Source organism: Oncorhynchus clarkii, chromosome 3 (assembly GCF_045791955.1).
Source record: "Oncorhynchus clarkii lewisi isolate Uvic-CL-2024 chromosome 3, UVic_Ocla_1.0, whole genome shotgun sequence".
Taxonomy (NCBI): Eukaryota; Metazoa; Chordata; class Actinopteri; order Salmoniformes; family Salmonidae; genus Oncorhynchus; species Oncorhynchus clarkii.
In genome coordinates this window covers 15782127-15806724 of record NC_092149.1, presented here as the reverse complement: position 1 = coordinate 15806724, position 24598 = coordinate 15782127, and the positions used below count along the sequence as shown (strand labels likewise).

At 46.4% G+C, this 24598-nt stretch overlaps 3 protein-coding genes across 3 annotated transcripts; all 3 read left to right on the top strand.

Annotated features, from left to right (window-relative positions):
- Positions 1–2855: 2855 nt before the first annotated feature.
- On the top strand, positions 2856–9223 carry LOC139389238 (interleukin-11-like). Its single transcript, XM_071135777.1, has 5 exons — positions 2856–2936; positions 3877–4043; positions 6869–6961; positions 7083–7244; positions 7534–9223. The coding sequence occupies exons 1-5, from the start codon at positions 2930–2932 to the stop codon at positions 7717–7719; spliced, it is 615 nt and encodes a 204-aa protein (XP_070991878.1). The 5' UTR covers positions 2856–2929; the 3' UTR covers positions 7720–9223.
- Positions 9224–9659: 436 nt separating this feature from the next.
- LOC139384903 (zinc finger protein 62 homolog) lies at positions 9660–20419 on the top strand. Its single transcript, XM_071129807.1, has 9 exons — positions 9660–9791; positions 10247–10857; positions 11180–11252; positions 11414–12286; positions 12488–12667; positions 15378–15732; positions 15912–16066; positions 16432–16674; positions 18332–20419. Exons 2-9 carry the CDS (start codon positions 10352–10354, stop codon positions 20417–20419), a joined length of 4473 nt encoding a protein of 1490 aa, XP_070985908.1. The 5' UTR covers positions 9660–9791; positions 10247–10351.
- A 1994-nt stretch (positions 20420–22413) lies between these two features.
- LOC139406185 (probable N-acetyltransferase 14) lies at positions 22414–23712 on the top strand. The gene is made up of 3 exons (XM_071148686.1): positions 22414–22494; positions 22986–23288; positions 23440–23712. The coding sequence occupies exons 1-3, from the start codon at positions 22414–22416 to the stop codon at positions 23710–23712; spliced, it is 657 nt and encodes a 218-aa protein (XP_071004787.1).
- The last annotated feature ends 886 nt before the right edge of the window (positions 23713–24598 follow it).

The following is a 24598-nucleotide window of genomic DNA, read 5'->3' as shown; positions in this document are numbered from 1 at the left end:
ACATATGGAGGGCTGTAGTAAGCTGTGACACAGTCACAGACATACAGAGGGCTGTAGTAAGCCGTGACACAGTCACAGACATACAGAGGGGTGTAGCACGTGGTGACACAGTCACAGACATATGGAGGGCTGTAGTACGTCGTGACACAGGTTCCTCTTATGTCTAACTATATTTTTAAATGTACCCCCATTTTCTCCCCAATTTCGTGGTATCCAATTGTTAGTAGTTACTGTCTTGTCTCATCACTACAACTCCCGTCCTTCGAAACACAACCCAACCAAGCCGCACTGCTTCTTAACACAGCGCGCATCCAACCCGGAAGCCAGCCGCACCAATGTGTGTGTGTGTGTGTGTGTGTGTGTGTACTGTTTTAACCCCATCTTATTCCCCCTCCCTGACACTGTGTTACTGGACTAGAGTCCTGTCACTGTTTCTATGCAACACTAACACCTAGCAACCTGGTCAGCGTGCACTGCGCCAGGTCTGCCACAGGAGTCGCTAGTGCCTGATGAGACAAGGATATCCCTACCTGCCAGACCCTCCCTAACCCGGACGACGCTAGGCCAATTGTGCGTCGCCCCATGGACCTCCCGGTCGTGGCCGGCTGCGACAGAGCCTGGGCTCGGACCCAGAGTCTCTGGTGGCACAGCTAGCACTGCGATGCAGTGCCTTAGACCACTGCGCCTACCGCGAGGCGATGTCTAACATTTTAACACACACACACACGGCTGGTATAGACCATGTCACAGGTTCCGTTCTCTCTGATGTGTTGCAGGTTTAATTCAGTGGCTCACTCTGCTACTCCTCCTCCGGTGGTTTATACACATTGGTGATGTAATGGGTGGCACAAACACACAAACACTTAATATTATTGTACACATATATACACCACATTCACACCACCAGCCTACTAATTACCCACACACATACATACACACACACACACACACACACACACCATGGCACAGAGGCCTTCTTTCCCAAAAAATAGCCCCCCATGAGCATACAAACACACAAACACTGCATGCATGTGCACTCTCTCCCTCCCTCCCTCCACACACACACACACACACACACACACACACACACACACACACACACACACACACACACACACACACACACACACACACACACACACACACTGCATACATGTGCACCTTCTCACTCACACACAAACACATAGAGTGACAATGTGTATGAGTGATATGAGTGATCACCACTGGCAGATTGTCTAACAGACTCTCAGTGCCTCAGAACCACCCAGGAGACCCCCATCATGGTAGGCAGACGGAGAGAAGGAGAGAGAGGGGACGAGGGAGGGAGAGTGACTAACTTCACTCTTTCTTTTCTTCTTGCCCCAGCTGTGTCTTCAAACAGCCCTTTGATGTGGGAAATTAAATAGAGCGAGTGTATCAATATCTCCCTCGGTCCACCACATTCATCCATTTCCTCTCCTCCTCTCCCCTTCTCCTCCTCTCCTCTCTTTTCTTGTCTGCTGTTGACCCAGGAAAAGAGAATACTACTTGTTTCCCACAACACCTATACCACCCAGCCTCCTCGCCACTATGCCCTCATAAGTGTCAGTGTGTTTATTTGTGTATCCGTGTGTGTGTGTAGGCCCATCACTTAACACTTGTACCCACTACCCACATCATTATTAGTGTGTCTGATGTTCTCTCTTGAAGACCCACACCTCCTATAAGCATTTTATCCTTTTGTTGGTTTATGTGTGTGTGTGTGTGTGTGTGTGTGTGTGTGTGCTGTTTTAACCCCATCTTATTCCCCCTCCCTTGACACTGTGTTACTGGACTAGAGTCCTGTCACTGTTTCTATGCAACACTAGGCCCCTTCTGGACAACACCTCTCTCCCGTCCCGCTCTGTCTCTCACTCTTTCCTTCACCCTGGAGAGGGAGAGAGGGAGAGAAAAAAGAAGGGGGGAAAGTGGAAATAACAGGATGATGTCTCAGGAGTGGCTGTCTGTAAAAAATGAGAGTGGGGGGAGAGGTGTTTTCTCTGTGTATGGACTATGAAGTGGGGAACGTGCCATATGGAGCAGAGTCCTACTGTAAAGCCACAGTCAAAAAGCATTTTTAACACTTAGAGAAACACAATAAACAATGAGAGGGAGAGAGAGAGAAAACAAGGTAGATCCACTGTATAAAGGATACAGGACTGGAGATAGACTGATATAAAATTAAACAATGGCCTTTTTAAACTTCTGCAGTGATAGAGAGAGGGGGGGAAGAGATTTAGAGATGGAAAGATAGAAAGAGGTAGATGGACTGATAAATTGGTAGCGGGATGCGACGGAGGAAGTGTAGACTACTGGAGATAGGGACAGGATGGACGAGAGAAAGTGATACAGACAGAAAAAAAAGAAGAAAAAACAACGGAACATTTTGAAAAATTTGCTAAGGGAGACAGACAGCTCTGGCAGGGAGGGGAGGAGGAAAGAGGGAGCGCGTGTGTTTTTATGAATGAATGTCGGTGACTCAGTCGATGTGTCATACAGCCCAGTCTTTATAAAAGGACGTTTAAAACAAGCCTAAACATTTCACTGCGCGAAAATTTGACTTACACACACTCGCATCCCTCCCTAACCATTTGTCTGAGTGTCTGTCTATCGTTACTATCAGTTCATTACTAGAACTACACTCAAACTTTACTGAACAAAAAGTTTGGAGGCATTGTATTTTATTTCTTTATTGGATAGTTCGCCCTCATTCCTCTACTTTTTCATTCATTCTCTCGTTCTTTTCTGCAATCTCTTGCCTCCACTCTTTTCGCGGAGTGTGAAAGCGAGAAGAAACTGGAGCACGTGACAATTTCCGGAGTTCGATTTATTTATAAATTTTCTTACCTTGTTTTTTTAAAACTATTTATTTATTGTAAGTCGTGCATTTATTTATTGTACACGAACAAATATGAAATGTAAGTGCCTGATTATTCTTTCAATTGTTTCTGAATTTTCTTATTATATCATCCTTTTTCTCTAACGTGTCTTGTTTAGTTAAGTCTATGTCTAATATGTTGGCATAATAATATGCTGTCACGATTCTCAGGGTATGATCATTGATTGGGCTATTCCATATTCAAATGCAATTACTGAGCATGCAAATGTTACTTAATTGCAGCTAAGCATTGCCATGTTCAGTGACCACTGAGTGATCCATTTGTTTCAAGAAGCCTAGACACTGACGTCTTATACCAGCAGGTGGTTAAAGTTTGAACAAGGAGTGATGCTCTCCTGAGTCCTGGCTTGTGCTTCTTGTGGTTCTCCTGTAATTACACAGGCATTTATCATTTCAGCAGCAATTGGGACTTTCTTTACCTTGTATTTGAACTTGAAAGAGAAGGAATGAATGAGCTTACTGTTACAAAACTGTCTTGGTTTAGGCTGTGTAATGCATGTCATCCAACAACTGATGTATACTATTGCAGGTGTGACAATTGGAGGCGTTCATGAAAGTCAATAATTGTGAAGATCAACATAATATTATAGTGTGTGAAGTGTCCTGCATGTAATGATTTGCATTTAGGACTCTGGTCACATCCAACAACTGATGTGTCGTATTGCAGGTGTGACAATTAGAGGCATTCAGGAAAGTCGATAATTGTGAAAGTGTTGTTATTGTTAATGATATTATGAGTCATAGGATTGAACGATTTAGATATAATTTCATGTAACCTGTGAAAACATGACTCTGCTGGCTTTGTGCAACTCTGAAGGATTCCACTGCCAAGTCTGGGTTTATGTTTACATTATGGTGCAATATCGTACCCCGAGGTCATTATCATTATATCGACATGACAGCTCTTCTCTGCGGTCATATAAATCTAATAATTGCTTCCATTTCCTCCCACCCTGCAGTGCTTGTCGACTCCTCCTCCTCTCTGTTGCTCTCGCTGCTATTGGCCCAGCTTCCTTTATTTACGTCTGCCGTCCCCGCCCCCTACCGGAGGCCGAACGTCGTGCACGAACTGGATAGATTGGCCAATCAGACGAAAAATCTGAGGCAGATCACAGCAGATCTATTGGTGAGTGGAATGTTACTGTACTCACTTCTGATGTCATGATGGGGAGATTGCTATACTGATCTGGGTACTGTATTGATTGTGTGGTGGTGATCATGGCATGATCACCACCACACAATCAATACAGTACCTAGATCAGTATAGCAATCTCACCAGTTTCCTGAGGCACATGAAAAGAGACTGGCTGAAGTTTTTGTCCAATAGCTCACCTTTATGACCCCTTAATGACTACTATAGTGGCATAGTGATTGCATAGAACAGTCATAAGAAGCACTGCTCCTTCTGCCTCACTCTCCCTGACTGTGACGCAATACAACTCTGGACAGTTGACTTAGACGTCTTATTCTTCTGGCTACGTTAACCTGCTTGTGTTGTGTCAGCCAGTGTATTAAGAGTCCCTTAGCTGTGTGAGAAGGACAGTCAGGGCAAGTGTCAGTAGAGATTTCACTATGTGAGGTCAGCCTTAAGGTCAGCCTTGATCCAGACAGGACCAACTGGAGGGCCGACTAACTTCGCCTCTAGACACTGATCTCAGGTCAGTTTAGTGTTAATGCTAAGGGTTATGATTGGGGGCAGGTACGCTGGTCCTAGATCTGTGGCTATGGACATCTTATACCTGGAGTAGAAACACACTCAAAGAGAATAGAAAGTAACTATCGGTAATAGTTATTTCTGGAACTGATTAACTCTGTTTATTAGCTGTGAGGAAATGGAATGTGGATTGGCACCTGTTGCTTATCTGGTGCGGTTTCCTGAAGTTGTTCTAATCTCGATGCCCAAGTAAAAGCGGCTGGGGAGTTTGTATTGAAATGGAAATGATTGCTGTGTACGTTTGGCCTACAGATGTGCTGGAAGTGTCCTGTAAGCAATGTGTTTGAACAGGTGAACCAGAACATATCCTTATCTTTGGTTACTCATGACCGCAAGAGATACTATTTTTATATGATGTAAATCAGAAACCACATTTGTTTAAGACACAAAACTGAAAATAGTTACACACTAGTCTCTGGCAGGGGGATTGGTCAATAAGTAAGTGTGTGTGTGTGTGTGTGTGTAGTATCTCTGTATGAGGACACAGTGCTATAGCAATAATGTAGTATGGGGGCCAGATGTAAGGAAGTAGCTTTATCAAAGAAGAGTAAAGTAGCTTTATCAAAGAACTCTGCACAGCAACGGCAATATGCTGCTTTAACAAAATGTTGTGTTTGTTTTTCAAAGACATGAATCATTTATTTTGGTTTATTTTCTTCTTGTGCAGAGTTCCACTGAACAGGGGTCAAGGCTAGGGGAAAAAAATAGAATTAGATTCAACGGAAAGTCCCCGCAAGAAAGCAATAAAACTGTGTGTGTGTGTGTGCATGTCTGTAATGTTTCTACATGTCTGTTGTGTGTTTTTGTGTGTGTGTCCATGTGTTGTGTGTGTCAGAGTGTGTGTGTATTGAGGGTGCTGTAAATAGTTGTGTAGGTGTGGTGTTTAGTGTTTGGTTGTCGGTCGCCACAGCAAAGTGACCTGATAAAAATCACAGAGATTTATCACATTCCAGTATTTGCATTCAGAAAGATTGTTGGGGGGGTGCAAGGTTCAGTCGAGTGAGGTCATGATGAAGAGAACGAGAAAGGGAGGATAAGAGAGAATTACAGGCTGAGACTGAGCATATAAAAGAGATCAGAGAGAGGTGTATAAGAAGTGGTCACCAGCCTATCTGTGTGTGTGTGTCTGTGTCTGTGTGTGTGTGTAACAGGGTGTAAGAGCAAAGGTAGAGATGAAAGCAGAAGGAGAAATAACCCAAAGACGGGTGAAAGGGATAAGAGGGGTGGGATTACTTCTGAAAGAAAGACAAAACATTAAGCCACAAACATTAGTGGTCTTTTGTAAAAGACAGAAGCAAGTGAGTGAGGGAGGGATGAGAGAGAGAGAGGGAGGGATGGGAGAGAGAGAGGGAGGGATGGGAGAGAGAGAGGGAGGGATGGGAGAGAGAGAGGGAGGGATGGGAGAGAGAGAGGGAGGGATGGGAGAGAGATGGGAAAACAACAATAATAGCAACAACAATAATTGCAAAACACGATGGTAAAGCACAATGAGGACAGAACACCACAATAGCATGAGGAAGCATTGAGTGTACACAACCCATTGTGTACCAACATCCATCATGTTTTCCTAATGCTGTTATGTTTCTCCACTGATTGGTGCTCTGACGCACATGGCATCAGTCACTGTTGTGCTTCACATCATTCTCATTCATTTACATTCTTACTCATAAATCACTTCTTCACCTGTTTAAGGCCCACAGAGATACAGTAGCAGCCCCCCCCCAGTGGTCACAGATCACTAGGGGGGGTGGGGGGCTGCTACTGTATCTCTGTGGCCTGCTACTGTATCTCTGTGTGATCTGCCTCCCCCTAGTGGTGGCTGTGAGCAGTGGCGACAGACTGAGGATTGTACACACATTACTACACAGCAATACGTCATTTCAGACTTTTTAATAGCTGCGACCCTGGAGTTTCCCTGCAGCTCTGTGTTGTCTATCCCACTCAGAGCTCTAAGTCACAGCATATGTTGTTCTCCTCCTCTCCCAGTAGAAAACATCCTGTGGTTTCAGGTCACTTGCTCTTATTGTTGACGTTTTCGGGGTTACGATCTGGCTGAACTCTCCCTGACCCGACCACACTTTTCTCAGGGAAAGCTAGGGTCTCTAGTCCTGGCCAGACCAGACAGTCATCTGATCTAGGTGCTGCTGGAGTAATACTTTCCTTATGCTTACGTGACTCTTGTGAGGATGTGCAAATTTGTGAGGATGTATTTGTTGTTTTGTCCGTTTTTCTTACAGAAGGAACATGCGTTCGAGACAGACCCAGAACAGCATAGATTTAAGTCCCTGCCACTAATGAACAACAGGGCCAGTGACATCAACTCCCTTGAGGTAAATGTGTTTTACGTTGTGTGTGTCCATGTCTTTCTGCCTTCCAGATGTGTTCTGTCATGTCCCAGACATTGATACTAAATCTCTCTCTCTTTCTTCACCCCCCTCTTCTCTCCTCCAGATGAGACCCACTCTCTCTCAGCTCCACGCGGACTTGAAGTCGTTTGAGCACCACTTTGCCTGGTTGAGCAGAGCATCAAGGAAACACCACCACCCTGCTCTCCCTAAACTGGGACAGATGATGTCACTCATCAAGTCTCTCACCAGCATGCTAGAGCATCAGGTAACTGCTCTGTTCAACACTAATACGGCTGAAACATAATGCAGCTTAGTACATTTATATCATTTGGATATATTATACATATGAGATTTTATCAGATCGTTCTACTGTTCTTACACTGTGTGATGGTCTAATAATGGTATAGCTCTGCAGTTCTTGCACTCAGTTTCAATCATTATATTACATTTAGGCCTGTTGCATCACATTTTTTGGATGGGAGGTACATTAGTCTAGCCTAGCACTTCAGACAGGAAATCTAAACCATCCCTCTTTCTCGCCGTTCTCCTCATAGATGATGAGAGTTGATGCTCAGCGTCTCTCTCCTCCCTCTCCCTCGATGCCGCCTCCACCCCCCTCCCAGTTTGATGTGTTACAGTCTTCCCAGGAGCTGCTACTACAGTTCAGACTCTTCTGTGATTGGGCCCAACGAGTGTTCTCAGTGCTCAGTACAAAGTCCAAAATGTCTGCAGTACAATGATGATTCCTGAAGTGCTATAGTCTATAGGGATACACAGAATCCACACTACAACCAATGGGAATCTAATAGCTTCAACCGGCGCTACAAACAATGGTGATGCAAGATAACCACACTACAACCTTGCACTGTTGTCACTGAATGTCCATTCTCATTGTAGCCAATGTGGGAGCTCCATATTCAAACTACAGCCTATGAGGATCCACCATATTCACACTATTACAACCAGTAATGGTCTTCAATATTCACGAACACGTCACTGCCACCCCATCCTCTCTCTCAAATACCTTGTTCCTGACTGTGTTATTTATGTATTTATTTATTTATTAACTTATTTATTTGATGTCATTATTTATTTGATTTTGTAACGTGTCACATATCATTTTTACTTACTTTGTTGTGAATTTAATTCCTTGTACCTTGTCAATACTCCTATTTTGTTCTCTCTCTCTCCCCCTTCATACCTCTTCCCAAACTAAACAAAGAGACCACACCGTAGCACTTCCTGACTTCTTACAGTCTCTAATGATATGGATTGTATTTTCAACTATTTAACCTGTCTCTCTTTACAAAGAGTAGCCTATTTCCACCAGTAGATGTAGCAAACATACTTGGCTTGTAGCAAGCATATCTTGGGAGAGCCTACATGTATTTTTCTTACAGTGCTGTACTTTCCCTTGTAGATTTAGGGTTACTCATAGAATCTACTGAACATGTTAAATGTGCCACCTGTTTGGTTTTGTAAACTGTTAAGAAAGAGAATTTTGAACCATGGCTCAATCAGGATGTCAACACAACATAGGAGGGTAGATCGTTTTTCCATGGGTTTAGTTGCTATTTACAGTCACTGTGTCCCACATGGAAAAATAACAGGTGGTATATCTAATGCTGTGGTAAAGGTTTAGGAGTATGCACTGATCTAGGACCTGATCTAATCTCTTTGCACAAATTTGTTAGGATTAGCCTTTTGAGTCAGCTGACCCTTACTCTGTGCCTTGGTACACATAATGTTTGAGCGTTTTAGTGACATAAATAAGAAATTAAAAAACACCCCAAGCCTTAAAATACTATGTATTGTGATACTACGGTTCTGCACAGTTGTACAATAATGTAAATTGTTGTATACAATGCAATTGTCTATTATAGTTTTCTATGATATTTAATGTAGAACACTCTGTCAATGCTATCCCTATCGTTTTGTCGCAATATCAATATTATTCTATTCTAGTATTTTGTGACAGTATTTACTATTTATTTAAGTTACTTTGGTGGAACTATTTATTTGCGCTGCAGAGGAGCAAGTCTCCTGTTGTTTTTGTACTTTTATACGGTTTCTATTCATATTTACCATTATCATTGCTTATCATCCATGTTGAAATCATTGTAGTACCATGCCTGAACGCTGTGGAAAACCTTGTGCTTGGGGTCTCCAGCACACAGACTGACTGATTGGCCTAAATGTGAAATGTGTGCCTTGAAAAAAAAGTTAATAAAGAACATGCACAATGACTGAGATGAATGAGATGGGCTTTTCATGTTACTTTGTCATATTTTCAATATTAGGTAGGCCTACACGTCATGCGCTCTTTTTTTTTTCTTTCCCTCCCTTATTCACCATCCTCCTGTGTCTCGTCCATCATCACACACTACAGGGCCTTTCCTACATTCTACCAAAAACGGCATTAACCATCAGGCATTGCAACAAGCACAGAGTTCATAAACCTATTTCCAATTAACCTATGATACGATTTTTTATATTTGGGGTTAACATTAAAACAATGTGTGAATTCAAGTACTAAATCACAAATTAGTACAGTATTATCATATATTTTTAAACAGATCTAGAGACAAGAGTTGACTGTTGAAACTCTTACCCAGTGGCAGTGGTGCATTCGGGGCTAGACCCAGCCTATAGCGATCGTCGTTGTTGGGAGGCGGCAGCGGGTGGGTGACAACTAGCTAGCTAGTTAGTTTGTGCTCAGGTTTATTGTTAAGGTTGTATGGAGTAGCACTGCGAGTCTCAATCCCTTTTCACAATATCAACAAAAGCATTAGCCATGAGTTAATGATACTAGGTGAGTAATTGTTGCAATATTACTAACGCACCATTCCTATCAAACATTATATAGCGAAGAATGACGCACGGACGAAGGCTTATATATTCGCAGGCCAGTTGCAGAGGAGGCATTGAAGGCGGCATCTGTAACATTTTCTGCTTATAGTTAACATCATAGGGTAGGTAGCATTTGTTTTTTCTGCCTTTTAGCTGGGAGAAACCGACATTTTTCGCACACGCTCATCAGGGACAGACGCGTATAAACAGAAAGACGGCCAGGGAGGAGGGAGGGGAGAAATAAGAAGAAGAAGAAGGAGGGAGGGGTCGGGAGGAGGTGGGATTTAAAGGGATAGGCGGGTTCGCCTTTTGGCCGACTTTATTATTTGTAAATGTTTGAATGTTTGAATTGCTTTGGTGTTAGTTCATGGACCTTGTGTCATTGATCAATACTTTGTGTTTTATTTTATTTCACAGTCCTACTCTTAAGAAAGGAGACCACACACTACATCAGCTCAGCTGTTGTTTCCACACTGAGGAACAGAGTCACATCAGCTGAAGGAACCTTTCCACCTGCAATGAATGAAACCAGGAAAGAAGAGACGCAGCTCCACCAACAATAATACACACACTTACATTAATACCAAACATACAACCTTTTATTCCCTAATCGTGTCTTGTCTCAACATGGCAAACTCAGTGGCCACTCTAGTGGTCCAAGCGGAACTATTACCCCCTCAATCGTCCTCCTCCCTCTCTCCCTTCCCATCGTTGCAGGGATCAGGAGAAGGGGAGGAGGACAGGGAAAGGGGGGAAGAAGTGGATGTGGAGAAAGGGATGGTGGAGGGGAATGAGGATATAGTGCTAACCAGGGTAGGGGTGCAGAGGGTGACGTCATCGGTCCTGGCTGTGCCCCATCTCCAGGAGCACCCTGAGCACCCGTTCCAGTGCCTGGACTGTGGCAAGAGCTTCAAGTGGTCTTCAAGGCTGGCCCACCACCAGCGCAGCCACAACAACGAGAGACCCTACCGCTGTAACCTCTGCCCCAAGGCCTTCAAGGGCTCCTCCGCACTCCTGTACCACCAGAGGTACTGCCGGGAGGGAGACAGAGGGGGACTGGCACAGTGAAAGTTAGCTATAGAAATGCTTGCAGCTTATAACACACATCTCACTTTATGAAGAGTATTCTTCTCCTTGTGTCCATCTGTTTTCATCTGTTTAGTTCTGTCACAATAATCCAAATGAGGGAAAGGTGCCGTGAACAATATAATGTGAGTCTATTTAGGGCCGTTAGAAACTAGTGGAATAATCAATACAAGCAGGAATTCTTTCTGTAGCCGGTATGATGTCCTGTAGATCCGTTGAAGGGTCAGTAGATTGTCTGTTTTCATGTTTGTTTTTTCTGTGCAGGTCTCATTCAGGGGAGAAGCCCTATAAGTGTGACGACTGTGACAAAGCCTTCAAACGTTCCTCTCTGCTCCAGGTGAGAAACAATGGGCAGTAGTGGTTCCCCCATTTTGTGGTAAAAATGTGTTAAAACTTTTGTTGAATGTTGAAAAAAAGTTGAATGTTACAGTAGTAAAAGGCTCTTTTGGGGGTTAAGGGACCAGTCACGGACGTTCTCTCTCTTGTGCATGTCTCCAGGTCCATCGTAGCGTCCACACAGGCCTGCGGACCTTCCAGTGCCCCTACTGCCCGCTCACCTTCAAGTGGAGCTCCCACTACCAGTACCACCTGCGCCAGCACACGGGCGAGTGCCCCTACCCCTGCGACAGCTGCCCCAAGGCCTTCAAGAACTCCAGCAGCCTGCGCCGACACAAGAACGTTCACCTGGGTCTGAAACCCTACGTGTGCACCGTGTGTACCAAGGCCTTCACCCAGTCCACCAACCTCAGACAACACATGAGAATCCACACAGGAGAGAGGCCCTACATCTGTGGAGAGTGTGGACGCAGTTTCACACACTCGTCCAATCTGGCCCTGCACCGGAATTCTCAAAGTCACACTGGTGAAGGAAAGGGGGGGGAGACAGGGGGAGACAAGATGGGGGATGAGATACAGGAAGTGATAGTGGGGGAGGACATGACATCACAAATGTTGACGGACATGGGCTTTGTGAGCCAGGAGGCCACGGTGGGGTTGGGGGTTGGGGAGGTGTTCCTATCGTCAGGTCACCTCCTGCCCCATCTCACCCTCACCCCCACCCAGGGGGGCGTGTGCACATCCAGGGCCATCGGGACAGAAGTGCACATGAGCACGGAGTCGGGCGCCAGCGTGCTGCTGTACAGCTGTGGCAGCTGTAGTCAGACATTCAGCACACGGACAGAGCTAGAGGACCACCAGGCCATGCACCTGGGCCCCGGGGAGGAGGGGGGCAGCGGGGTGGGGGAGGGGGGAGAGGGAGGGGTGGGGCATCTGCTGGCTGACTTTGAGGAGGTGGTGGAGACGACGGCAGCAGCAGAGAACGGTCACACTACTGCTGAACTACTGGGACTGACTGGGGGAGTGGACGGAGGGGTGAGTAGTAGGACTCTTGTCTCAGCCTGGGGAGGTTACCCCTAAGGCTCTGTTTCAGGGTCACACCAGATTCATCCATTCATGATCAATATTTGGTTTCTTACTCTACCCTCTAGGTCAATATATCAGCTAATATGACTGCCGTGATGTTGATGTTGTAGTGCAATGACTCTGACCTAATAGTGTTGTGTCCCATGTCAGAATATGGCGACTACCCAGGCCCAGTTTGACCTGCTGCAGAGCTTCACAGTGGGGACTCAGATCCCCACAGACAGCGTGGAGACAGCGGGTAACACCACAGGTACAGGGACGGGCACAGAGTGTGCCTACTGTGGGAAGAGCTTCAAGACCAGCGGAGGGCTCAACAGACACCTGGCACAGGTACCAATCAGCTGAGCAAATCAAATTGTATTTGTCACATACACATGGTTAGCAGATGTTAATGCGGGTATAGCGAAATGCTTGTGCTTCTAGTTTCGACAATGCAGTAATAACCAACGAGTAATCTAACCTAACAATCCCAAAACGACTACCTTATACACACAAGTGTAAAGGGATAAAGAATATGTACATAAAGATATATGAATGAGTGATGGTACAGAACGGCATAGGCAAGATACAGTAGATGGTATCGAGTACAGTATATACATATGAGATGAGTATGTAAACAAAGTGGCATAGTTTAAAGTGGCTAGTGATACATGTATTACATAAGGATACAGTCGATGATATAGAGTACAGTATATACGTATGCATATGAGATGAGTAATGTAGGGTATGTAAACATTATATTAAGTGGCATTGTTTAAAGTGGCTAGTGATACATTTTTTTTCCCCCATCAATTTCCATTATTAAAGTGGCTGGACTTGAGTCAGTATGTTGGCAGCAGCCACTCAATGTTAGTGGTGGCTGTTTAACAGTCTGATGGCCTTGAGATAGAAGCTGTTTTTCAGTGTCTCGGTCCCAGCTTTGATGCACCTGTACTGACCTCGCCTTCTGGATGATAGCGGGGTGGACAGGCAGGCTCGGGTGGTTGTTGTCCTTGATGATCTTTATGGCCTTCCTGTGACATCGGGTGGTGTAGGTGTCCTGGAGGGCCCCCGGTGATGCGTTGTGCAGACCTCATTACCCTCTGGAGAGCCTTACGGTTGTGGGCGCAGCAGTTGCCGTAACAGGCGGTGATACAGCCCGACAGGATGCTCTCAATTATGCATCTGTAGAAGTTTGTGAGTGCTTTTGGTGACAAGCTGAATCTCTTCAGCCTCCTGAGGTTGAAGAGGCGCTGCTGCGCCTTCTTCACCACGCTGTCTCTGTGGGTGCACCAATTCAGTTTGTCCGTGATGTGTACGCCGAGGAACTTAAAACTTACTACCCTCTCCACTACTGTCCCGTCAATGTGGATAGAGGGATGCTCCCTCTGCTGTCCACAATCACCTCCTTTGTTTTGTTGACGTTGAGTGTGAGGTTATTTTCCTGACACCACACTCCGAGGGCCCTCACCTCCTCCCTGTAGGTCGTCTCGTTGTTGTTGGTAATCAAGCCTACCACTGTAGTGTCGTCCGCAAACTTGATGATTGAGTTGAAGGCGTGCATGGCCACGCAGTCATGGGTGAACAGGGAGTACAGGAGAGGGCTCAGAAATCACCCTTGTGGGGCCCCAGTGTTGAGGATCAGCGGGGTGGAGATGTTGTTGGCTACCCTCACCACCTGGGGGCGGCCCGTCAGGAAGTCCAGTACCCAGTTGCACAGGGCGGGGTCGAGACCCAGGGTCTCGAGCTTGATGACGAGTTTGGAGGGTACTATGGTGTTAAATGCTGAGCTGTAGTCGATGAACAGCATTCTCACATAGGTATTCCTCTTGTCCAGATGGGTTAGGGCAGTGTGGTTGCGATTGCGTCGTCTGTGGACCTATTGGGGCGGTAAGCAAATTGGAGTGGGTCTAGGGTGTCAGGTAGGGTGGAGGTGATATGGTCCTTGACTAGTCTCTCAAAGCACTTCATGATGACGGAAGTGAGAGCTACGGGGCAGTAGTAATTTAGCTCTCTTGGGAACAGGAACAATGGTGGCCCTCTTGAAGCATGTGGGGACAGCAGACTGGGATAAGGATTGATTGAATATGTCCGTAAACACACCAGCCAGCTAGTCTGCGCATGCTCTGAGGACGCGGCTGGGGATGCCGTCTGGGCCTGCAGCCTTGCGAGGGTTGACACGTTTAAATGTTTTGCTCACGTCGGCTGCAGTGAAGGAGAGTCCGCAGGTTTTGGTAGCGGGCAGTGTCGTTGGCACTGTATTGTCCTCAAAGCGAGCAAAGAAGTTGTTTAGTTTGTCTGGGAGCAGGACATCGTGGTCCGCGACGGGGCTGGTTTTCTTTTTGTAGTCCGTGATTGACTGTAGACCCTGCCACATACCTCTTGTGTCTGAGCCGTTGAATTACGACTCTACTTTGTCTCTATACTGACGCTTAACTTGTTTGATTGCCTTGCGGAGGGAATAGCTACACTGTTTGTATTCTGTCATGTTTACGGACACCTTGCCCTTGTTCAAAGCAGTGGTTCGCGCTTTCAGTTTCTTCGCGAATGCTGCCATCAATCCACGGTTTCTGGTTTGGGAATGTTTTAATCGTTGCTGTGGGTATAACATCGTCAATGCACTTTCTAATGAACTCGCTCACCGAATCAGCTGGTGGGCTGCACATCCTCACTACTATGTCATAAGGTCTCTGTCCTGGCTGCCAGTTTGTTTCTACTTCGTCTATCTTGGGCCTAGTTTCAATCAGTTAAGCATTAACCTGCGATAACCGACAATTGCATAGCGTATCATTGGTTTTGCTTGAGAGCTGTCATATCCACATGCAGCTCCCGGGCGGTATGCCTTTCCCAGACAGTTCCATTGGATGCATTAGTAGAAAGCCCCTCCAGCTGTATTACAAGTTGGAACTCTGGAATGTGTGATGTAATCTACACTTTGATTAGTGTGAACTGATCTACTCCTTGGTGTCTGTAAAGCTGACGTTATCTGATCTATAAATAGTCTGTTTTGATGACCCTCTCTCTTCCCAAATCTTCTTCTCTGCCTCTGCTCCCTCTCCAGGTCCACTCCCTCTCTCCCTCCCAGTCTCGCTCCCAGTTCAGCTGCTCTGCATGCGACCGCTCCTTCACCCTCCTCTCTTCCCTGCTCACCCACCAGCACTCCCACACCCCTGAGCAGCGCCTCCTGGCCGAGGCTGAGGCGGAGATCGTCTGCCCCGCGTCCCTGTCCCTTTCCCTGCCCCTGCCCTCCTCCCCCAGCCAGGGGGACCAGCACCAGGACACCCAGGGGGACATCCACGTCCGCCTGATGGCTGTGACCGAGGAGGGGGACAGGGAGGTGGTGAAGGCATCCAGCAGAGCAGTGGTCAAGGGCCAGAGGAGAGGAGCAGCTAGTAAGACCGCTGGGGGGAACAATGGTGAGTTAGTCTTTTTCTTTTGGCATTTTGATAGAAAATACTTTTAAAATGAGATACCTTGACAGTAACCGAGCCGAACCAACTGCTGCTCATGAAATTACCTGTAGAATTCATGTGTGGGGAAAGTCTATATAACATTCTTTCTGTACATTCTCCCTGTCCCTGTGGGTACGGTACAGAGAGGCCGTACCGTTGCTCTGAGTGTGGGAAGGCCTTCAAGGGCTCATCAGGTCTGAGGTACCACATGAGGGACCACACAGGAGAGAGACCCTACCGCTGCACAGAGTGTGGCAAGAGCTTCAAGAGGTCCTCACTGCTCTCCATACACCAGAGGGTAAGACGCATCCGTCCATTTCTATCTCACTAAGACTGCGTTTAGACAGGCAGCCCAATTCTGATCTTTTTTTCACTAAATAGTCTTTTGACCAATCAGATCAACCTTCAAACATATCTGATATGAAAAGATCTGATGTGATTGGTCAAAAGACCAATTAGTGAGAAAAAAAGATGAGAATTGGGAGCCTGTCTGAACGCAGCTTATGGCATTTGTCACAATGAGCAGAACAGTGGCACTGCTGCATTATAGCACTTTATGACCTGCTTTTCTTGTTCAACCTTTTGAATGTACCTGTACTTTCAGAAGAATCCAGGCCGTATTCAGTTGTTTTCTGACTGATCCCCCCCCTCCTTCCTCTCCAGGTGCATACAGGTGTGCGAGCGTTCCAGTGCCCCTACTGCCAGCTCACCTTCAAGTGGAGCTCCCACTACCAGTACCACCTGCGCCAGCACACGGGCGAGCGGCCCTACGTGTGTCAGGAGTGTGGAAAGTCCTTCAAAAACAGCAGCTGTCTGAGGAGACACAGTCAGCTCCACTCTGGCCTGCGCCCTCACATCTGTCCCATCTGCTCCAAGTCCTTCTCACAGACCTCCAACCTCAAACAGGTCAGCACAGATAGCTCTGCTATGGCCGTTGCTAGGATTCTTATGATATTGTGTACAGTTGCTCCTTCGCTCCATCTCTCTCTCTATATATATATATATATATATATATATATACTGTGGGGCAAAAAAGTATTTAGGCAGCCACCAATTGTGCAAGTTCTCCCACTTAAAAAGATGAGAGAGGCCTATCATTTTCATCATAGGTACACTTCAACTATGACAGACAAAATTAGAAAAATTGAATTTATTTGCAAATTATGGTGGAATCCTTGGGAGCAATTTCCAAACGCCTGAAGGTACCACGTTCATCTGTACAAACAATAGTATGCAAGTATAAACACCATGGGACCACGCAGCCGTCATACCACTCAGGAAGGAGACGCATTCTGTCTCCTAGAGATGAACGTACTTTGGTGCGAAAGGTGCAAATCAATCCCAGAACAACAGCAAAGGACATTGTGAAGATGCTGGAGGAAACAGGTACAAAAGTATCTATATCCACAGTAAAACAAGTCCTATATTGACCTAACCTGAAAGGCCGCTAAGCAAGGAAGAAGCCACTGCTTCAAAACCGCCGTGAAAAAGCCAGACTATGGTTTGAAACTGCACATGGGGACAAAGATTGTACTTTTTGGAGAAATGTCTTCTGGTCTGATGAAACAGAAATAGAACTGGTTGGCCATAATGACCATCGTTATGTTTGGAGGAAAAAGGGGGAGGCTTGCAAGCCAAAGAACACAATCTCAACCGTGAAGCACGGGGGTGGCAGCATCATGTTGTGGGGGTGCTTTGCTGCAGGAGGAACTGGTGCACTTCACAAAATAGATGGCATCATGAGGCAGGAAAATGATGTGGATATATTGAAGCAACATCTCAAGACATCAGTCAGGAAGTTAAAGCTTGGTTGCAAATGGGTCTTCCAAATGGACAATGACCCCAAGCATACTTCCAAAGTTGTGGGAAAATGGCTTAAGGACAACAAAGCCAATGTATTGGAGTGGCCACCACAAAGCCCTGACCTCAAATCCTATAGAAAAGTTGTGGGCAGAACTGTAAAAGCGTGTGCGAGCAAGGAGGCCTACAAACCTGACTCAGTTACACCAGCTCTGTCAGGAGGAATGGGCCAAAATTCACCCAACTTATTGTGGGAAGTTTGTGGAAGGCTACCTGAAACGTTTGACCCAAGTTAAACTATTTAAAGGCAATGCTACCAAATACTAATTGAGTGTATGTAAACTTCTGACCCACTGGGAATGTGATGAAAGAAATAAAAGCTGAAAGAAATAATTCTCTACTATTATTCTGACATTTCACATTCTTAATATAAAGTGGTCATCCTAACTGACCTAAGACATGGAATTTTTCCTAAGGTTAAATGTCAGGAATTGTGAAAAACCTAGTTTAAATGTATTTGGCTTAGGTGTATGTAAACTTCCAACTTCAACTGTATGTAAAGGTGATATTTCAATTATACATTTGCACACGGTGTGGAGATTGATAATGTGGAAAAAACAATTGAATCCATTTTAGAACAAAATGTGTAAAATGTCAAGCGGTCTGAATACTTTCCGAATGCACTGTATCACTCTGTCACAAACACTTTCTCCTCTCCCTTTATCTTTCTCTCATCCTCCCTACCCTCCTCTCTCTCCATCAGCACGAACGCACCCACTCAGGCGAGCGGCCCTTCCAGTGTGCCCAATGTCACAAGAGCTTCACCCACTCCTCCAATCTCCAGCTCCACCTGAGAACCCACTCCTCCAGGAAGGACTACAAGTGTCCCTTCTGTGGGAAGGAGTTTGTCATGCAGTCCTACTTGCAGAGGCACATGAGGACCCATGGGAACGGGGCTGAGGCCGGGGACGCTGGGGTGGGGGGGAAAGAGGGAGGCAGGGCAGGTAAAGGGGGTGGAGGGGTGACAACCACCACCACCTTACTAAACCCCATCACCCTAGAGACCACAGGGAACTCTGGGTCTCTGATCGTGTCTCAGCCTGCGCTGGACATTCCCCCCAACACCTCCCAGAACTACTTCATGATCCAGACAGCAAATGGGCTTCAGCTCATCCCCCTGTCTGCCCCCGCCCCCCCTCCTCCCCCTCCGCCTCCCCCCCAGACACAGTACATCCTCCTACAATGCCCCTCCACCAATGGGAGCCAGCCCAGCCTGATTCTCGTCCCCACCACAGCGACCAATCCCCAGCCCACCCTGGAGCCCCAGGGCCTCCCATTGGTCCAGACAGTTCTAAACCCTGCCCAAACCCAGATGCAACATTTCCAGACCATATCCCAACAACAACAGCAGCCCAGGTTCATCATCACCACCAACAACAACAATGTAAACAACCCTCCCATTGCTAAGACAACAACTCCCTCCCTGAACTCTATGCTGAACAAGCCCATTTTAGGGAAAAGTACCCGGACAGCCAGGTCCAGGAGAGGACGGAAACCCAAAGCCGCTGTAGGTCGGCATACTACCTCCTTGGTTGCTACGACAACCACCTCTGTCACAATGACAACAGCCCCCGTCAGTCAGTTGGGGGATGTAATAGCTGTGTCTAGCTGTAATGTAACTAGTGTCACTCCAGCTACTGTTACTGCTGCCAACACTATGACATCATCATTGCCATCGTCTTTACCCGCCAAGTCACAAAGTCTTTTCTCACCACCAACAGCCTCTGTCTCTGTTTCTACCCCCTCCTCCTCTTCCTCTGTCACTGTTACCTCAGGACCCCTAAAGGTTGCCACAGTTAACTCAGTTACCACGGTTACCCCGTCCTCCCTGCCGTCTGACCCTGTGGCCTGGGTTGAGGAACGCCAAACCACCCCAGAGTTGGGCAAGTCCACTGAGCAGGACATGAGAGGGGAACAGTATGTCCTCTGCTTCCAGAAAGAAGGAGGGAAGAAGGAAGAGGTAAAGATAGGAGGAGAGGGAGGAGGGTCCTACGTGTTGCAGTTTGAAGGGGAGGGGTCCGGGGAGGGGGGACAAGGAGGAATGGGCAGAGAGGGGGATGGGGAGTCATACGTGCTGCGCTTTCAGACTGAGGGAGAGAGAGAAAGAGAGAGAGAAGGACAAAGAGAGGGAGGGAAGGAGAAAGGAGGCCTGGTGTCACTGAACCTGCTACAGGAATGGGGAGGAGTGAGGGAAGGAGAAAGACAAGTAGGGGAGGATGGTGGCGAGGGAGAGTCCTTTGTGCTTCACTTCCAAACAGAGCCGCAGAGCGAAGAACGGACCACTTCTGACCGTGGCTATCCAGAAGGCCCCAGCAACAGCCTGGAACTTTCCTGCCCGCCTCCCCAGGCCTTAATGCCTCTGAATAGGCAGGAGGTGGTGTTTGAGCTGGGGGATGAGAACAAGATGGTGGGCCAGGGGTCTGGAGAGAGTGTGCAGATGATAGCCCTGATCCAAGGTGAAGGGGGTGGGGAGGGAGAAGGGGGCAGTTACAGTGGGGCAGGGGGGGCAGTAGGGGAGGGAAGGGTGCCAATGGAGGGCATCTTTCAGCTGGAGGGAGGAGAGGGGATCGTCATAATTGAGGTTAGCACCAGCAGTCTAAGAGAAGGGGGGATGGACAGAGGGGAAGGAGGAGTAACTGTAGACAGGAGTGAAGCAAAAGGAGGGAGTGGAATAACTGAGAGGCCTGAAAAAGACAGGAACTCAGCGGAATGCATTGAAATAGAGACTGGAGCGAATGAAGGAGAAAACACAGCTACGAATGGCCCTACACCTAACTCTCAGTTCTCTTAAACCTAAACCAAACAACCACTGTCAGGAAATGTGTGTGAAGGCGTGTGCATGTATGTGCACACATGAATGTACATATGCGTGTGTGAGTGTGTTTTTGATGTGGAGGCCTTTTCCAGCTACTGAACTAAAGGAGAGTATGGTTGTTCAGAAAGACACTATAGAAAGTACTGTAGGAAACAATACCAAGGTGCCAGAAACATGAGGAGTTACATTCACTGACTGTTAATGAAGAGGGACCTCAACAAATGACTTATGAGTTTCAATTAAACTGTCATGTTGACAGTGTTGATATAAAACACCTAAGAGTTTTTTTTTTTTGTGTGGATGATGTTGGCTCGGTTTCACTATAAATATTCATACTAGGAAATAGTCATTATTAATAAAGTTGTTACTATTTTTGAATGAATGTTGATTAATTCACCTTTCTTATTTCGTAAATATAAATATGTCCCTTTATCTAAAGAGGAAGAGGATCAGCTCAGAATAACGGACAATCCCAGTTTATTATGGGAAATAGCGGTTCTCCACGAGTGCGACTGACCACGTTCACGTAGCAGGTTAGTCAATTTTCTGCGGCCCAGGTACTCGCTATGCAAATGGCGTAGAGACAGCATTCATGACAGTAAATGTTATCGTTAAACTACGTAACACTACATTTGCAATAGGTGGCCATGGTGGCCACGCAAGTATATCATTCAATCAGACATAAGAAAAATGGTTTTGAAGGAATAAATACACAGCGAATATATAAATCCGTTTCCCTGCATTTCCAACGCTGCACGTTTGCAGGTAGGCGAGGTAGGTTCGACCGGGCTGAACGAAAAGATTCAACGTTTATTTAGACATTACGTATGAAGAACCCTTCTCCACCCACCATTTAAAACATGTCAACGGGTTTAAAACAGGCTCAAAATATATGATTTGCCTTTTAATTTGAACTCCATTTTATTGTACATAGAAGACCAACAGTGGTCTAAAGGAGTCTCTTGGTCCGTTGTTAGTTGTTGATACGCTTTGTAGAAGCAGTGTGGCCATGCAATAGACAAATCCTTTCCCGACCCCCTCAAATAATCCACCGTTCTTTAGCTTGATTTTGGGAGGAAACGCAACTGCACTCACAACTGACACATTGTGCCAACCTGTGCCAGTGTGACGCATCGGTTGTTACATTGGAGTAACAAACGTTGTGATGTTACTTTGTTGCACAATGCAGCCACCTACTGTATGTATCCTGGCATACATAGTCTCTGATAGAGGGATATCATAGGGGTCTGCCCTCATACTATAATGTCATGTGTTTTCAACGTGTATCTGTCAAATGAAGGTAGTCAATTCAGGAAATAAACAAAAATTACTATCCAATAATTGAAAAAAAGGGCATTTCTTTTCAATGACTTCTCAATAAACTGAAAAGTAGAAGCAATTTATTTCAAAATTGAGACCAACCCGGGTATATATGTAGGCTACATATACAGTGTTACAGGGATGGATTGCTTTCCTTCTGAGTCATGGCCTCAAACCCCAAATAGCCTGGATCAAATATAACCCACCACATTCCCATCATCTTGAATACGATTTTATACCATTTAGCTACTATGGTAACCAGAATGTAAATACTCCGCTGTATATTGTCATTGTAGTGTTGTATGTAATCAAATATGCTAAATTCAACCAAATGGTGTATCTGTACAAAGCAATGTGTTATGTGACCATGAGATTTTCTATATTTGCAGACCGGTGTGTGTTGCTGTATGAGGTGTGCGTGAGTGAGGGTGTGTGTGTTGCTGTATGAGGTGTACGTGAGTGAGGGTGTGTGTGTGTGTGTTGCTGTATGAGGTGTGCGTGAGTGAGGGTGTGTGTGTGTGTTGCCGTATGAGGTGTATGTGAGTGAGGGTGTGTGTGTGTGTTGCTGTATGAGGTGTGCGTGAGTCAGGGTGTGTGTGTTGCTGTGTGAGGTGTACGTGAGTGAGGGTGTGTGTGTGTGAAGTCCAGACATGGTAAAGCTGGAGCTAGATCAGGTGGTAATGAGGAGGATGAGGGAGGATGACATCGAGACTGTCAAAGCTATCATCAAGGTGTGTGTTTTATCCTCAAAGTTATGCACACACACCCACATACACACTTCAAGCCTGAGTTATGCTGTCTCTACACTCTCAGCTGCTCTAGAACCTTTTTTTTGTAAGAGTACTTTTTCAGGTTAACACTCAAACTTACGTTTCTCTCTCTGGCCCCATCACTTACGACCCCTCTCTCTCTCTGTCTCTCTCTCTTTCTCTCGATCTTTCTCCTCTCTCTGGCCCCATCCCTTACCACCCCCCCCCCCCTCTCTCTCTCTCTCTCTCTCTCTCCCCCCCCCCCTCTCTCTCTCTCTCTCTCTCTCTCTCTCTCTCTCTCTCTCTCTCTCTCTCTCTCTCTCTCTCTCTCTCTCTCTCGACCTTTCACCTCTCTCTCTCTCTCGATCTTTCTCCACCCCTCTCTTTCTCTCTTTCTCCTCTCTCTCTTGCTCTTGCTCTTTCTTCCCCCTCTCCCTCTCTTTGTCCCTCCCTCCCTCTCTTTCTCTCTGTAGGAGGGTTGTCAGGGAACAGAAAACCGTCTGATCCTCCACATCCTGACATGTCCTGTCTGCCTCCTACTCCTGGCCACCGTCTCTTCTGTCCTCCGCTGCTTCCTTCACTCCTTCATCCTGGCCCTCATCATCCCTATCTTCCTGCTCATCATCTACCTCAAGTTCACCATGCCACGCTCCACCGGAGTGCTGGGCACCAGCCGGCCCTACTGGGACTATGTGGGGAGCAGTTACCGAGGGGCGCAGGACGAGACCCTTCCCAACCCCTATAGCAGGATCAGTGGGAAACCCCCAACGGCTAAAGTAGGTTTTCTTTTCTTTGACTTTAGGTACTGTATGTTGTGGATGTTACATGCATTGCTCAGTTTTACTACAGTTTGTTAGTGATTTGGACTTTTCGTGCTTTGGGCTGAGTTGCTGCACAAATAAAGTTGATTATTATCTGTCATTAAAGGGCAAGGCCAGACGGAAGACCAAACCCAAGGCAGAGGACAAGGACAAAGACTCGTCTCCTGAGATCGTAGACGTGGAGAGGGAGAAGGCAGCAGGGCAGGTGTGGGTGGCGGACTGTGAGGGGGAGATCGTGGGCTGTGTGTCCAGGGAGGGTGACTGTTGTCTGGGGATGAGGAGGTTCTGCAGGGTGGTGGTGGGCTGCTGGTACCGCCGGGAGGGCCTCGGCAGGCTGCTGGTTCAGAGTCTGGAGCAACGAAGGCAATGTGGAAAATAAGACAAAGAAGATATACTAAAGGGAAATAGAGAGAGGAGGAGGGATACTGTAGGGAAATAGAGAGAGGAGGAGGAGGAGAGATACTATAAGGAAATGGAGGAGGAGGAGGAGAGATACTATAAGGAAATAGAGAGAGGAGGAGGAGAGATACTAAAGGGAAATAGAGAGAGGAGGAGGAGGAAGAAAGATACTATAGGGAAATAGAGAAAGGAGGAGGTAGAAAGATACTATAGGGAAATAGAGAGGGGGGAGGAAGAAAGATACTATAGGGAAATAGAGAGGGGGGAGGAAGAAAGATACTATAGGGAAATAGAGAGAGGAGGAGGAAGAAATATACTATAGGGAAATAGAGAAAGGAGGAGGTAGAAAGATACTATAGGGAAATAGAGAGAGGGGGAGGAAGAAAGATACTATAGGGAAATAGAGAGAGGAGGAGGAGAGATACTCTAGGGAAATAGAGAGAGGAGGAGGAGAGATACTATAGGGAAATAGAGAGAGGAGGAGGAGAGATACTATAGGGAAATAGAGAGAGGAGGAGGAGAGATACTATAGGGAAATAGAGAGAGGAGGAGGAGAGATACTATAGGGAAATAGAGAGAGGAGGAGGAGAGATACTATAGGGAAATAGAGAGAGGAGGAGGAGACATACTATAGGGAAATAGAGAGAGGAGGAGGGATACTATAGGGAAATAGAGAGAGGAGGAGGAGGAGAGATACTATAGGGAAATAGAGAGAGGAGGAGAGCTACTATAGGTAAATAGAGAGAGGAGGAGGAGGAGAGAAACTAAAGGGAAATAGAGAGAGGAGGAGGAGGAGAGATACTATAGGGAAATAGAGAGAGGAGGAGGGATACTAAAGGGAAATAGAGAGAGGAGGAGGAGAGATA

Coding starts and splice junctions, on each gene's coding strand:
- LOC139384903 (XM_071129807.1), top strand. CDS start 10,352: ATGAAACCAGGAAAGAAGAGACGCAGCTCCACCAACAATAATACACAC. Junction 15,733..15,911: donor GACCGCTGGGGGGAACAATG/GTGAGTTAGTCT, acceptor GGTACGGTACAG/AGAGGCCGTACCGTTGCTCT. Junction 16,067..16,431: donor TGCTCTCCATACACCAGAGG/GTAAGACGCATC, acceptor CTTCCTCTCCAG/GTGCATACAGGTGTGCGAGC.
- LOC139389238 (XM_071135777.1), top strand. Junction 6,962..7,082: donor GTGACATCAACTCCCTTGAG/GTAAATGTGTTT, acceptor TCTCTCCTCCAG/ATGAGACCCACTCTCTCTCA. Junction 7,245..7,533: donor CCAGCATGCTAGAGCATCAG/GTAACTGCTCTG, acceptor TTCTCCTCATAG/ATGATGAGAGTTGATGCTCA.
- LOC139406185 (XM_071148686.1), top strand. CDS start 22,414: ATGGTAAAGCTGGAGCTAGATCAGGTGGTAATGAGGAGGATGAGGGAG. Junction 22,495..22,985: donor CTGTCAAAGCTATCATCAAG/GTGTGTGTTTTA, acceptor TTCTCTCTGTAG/GAGGGTTGTCAGGGAACAGA. Junction 23,289..23,439: donor GGAAACCCCCAACGGCTAAA/GTAGGTTTTCTT, acceptor CTGTCATTAAAG/GGCAAGGCCAGACGGAAGAC.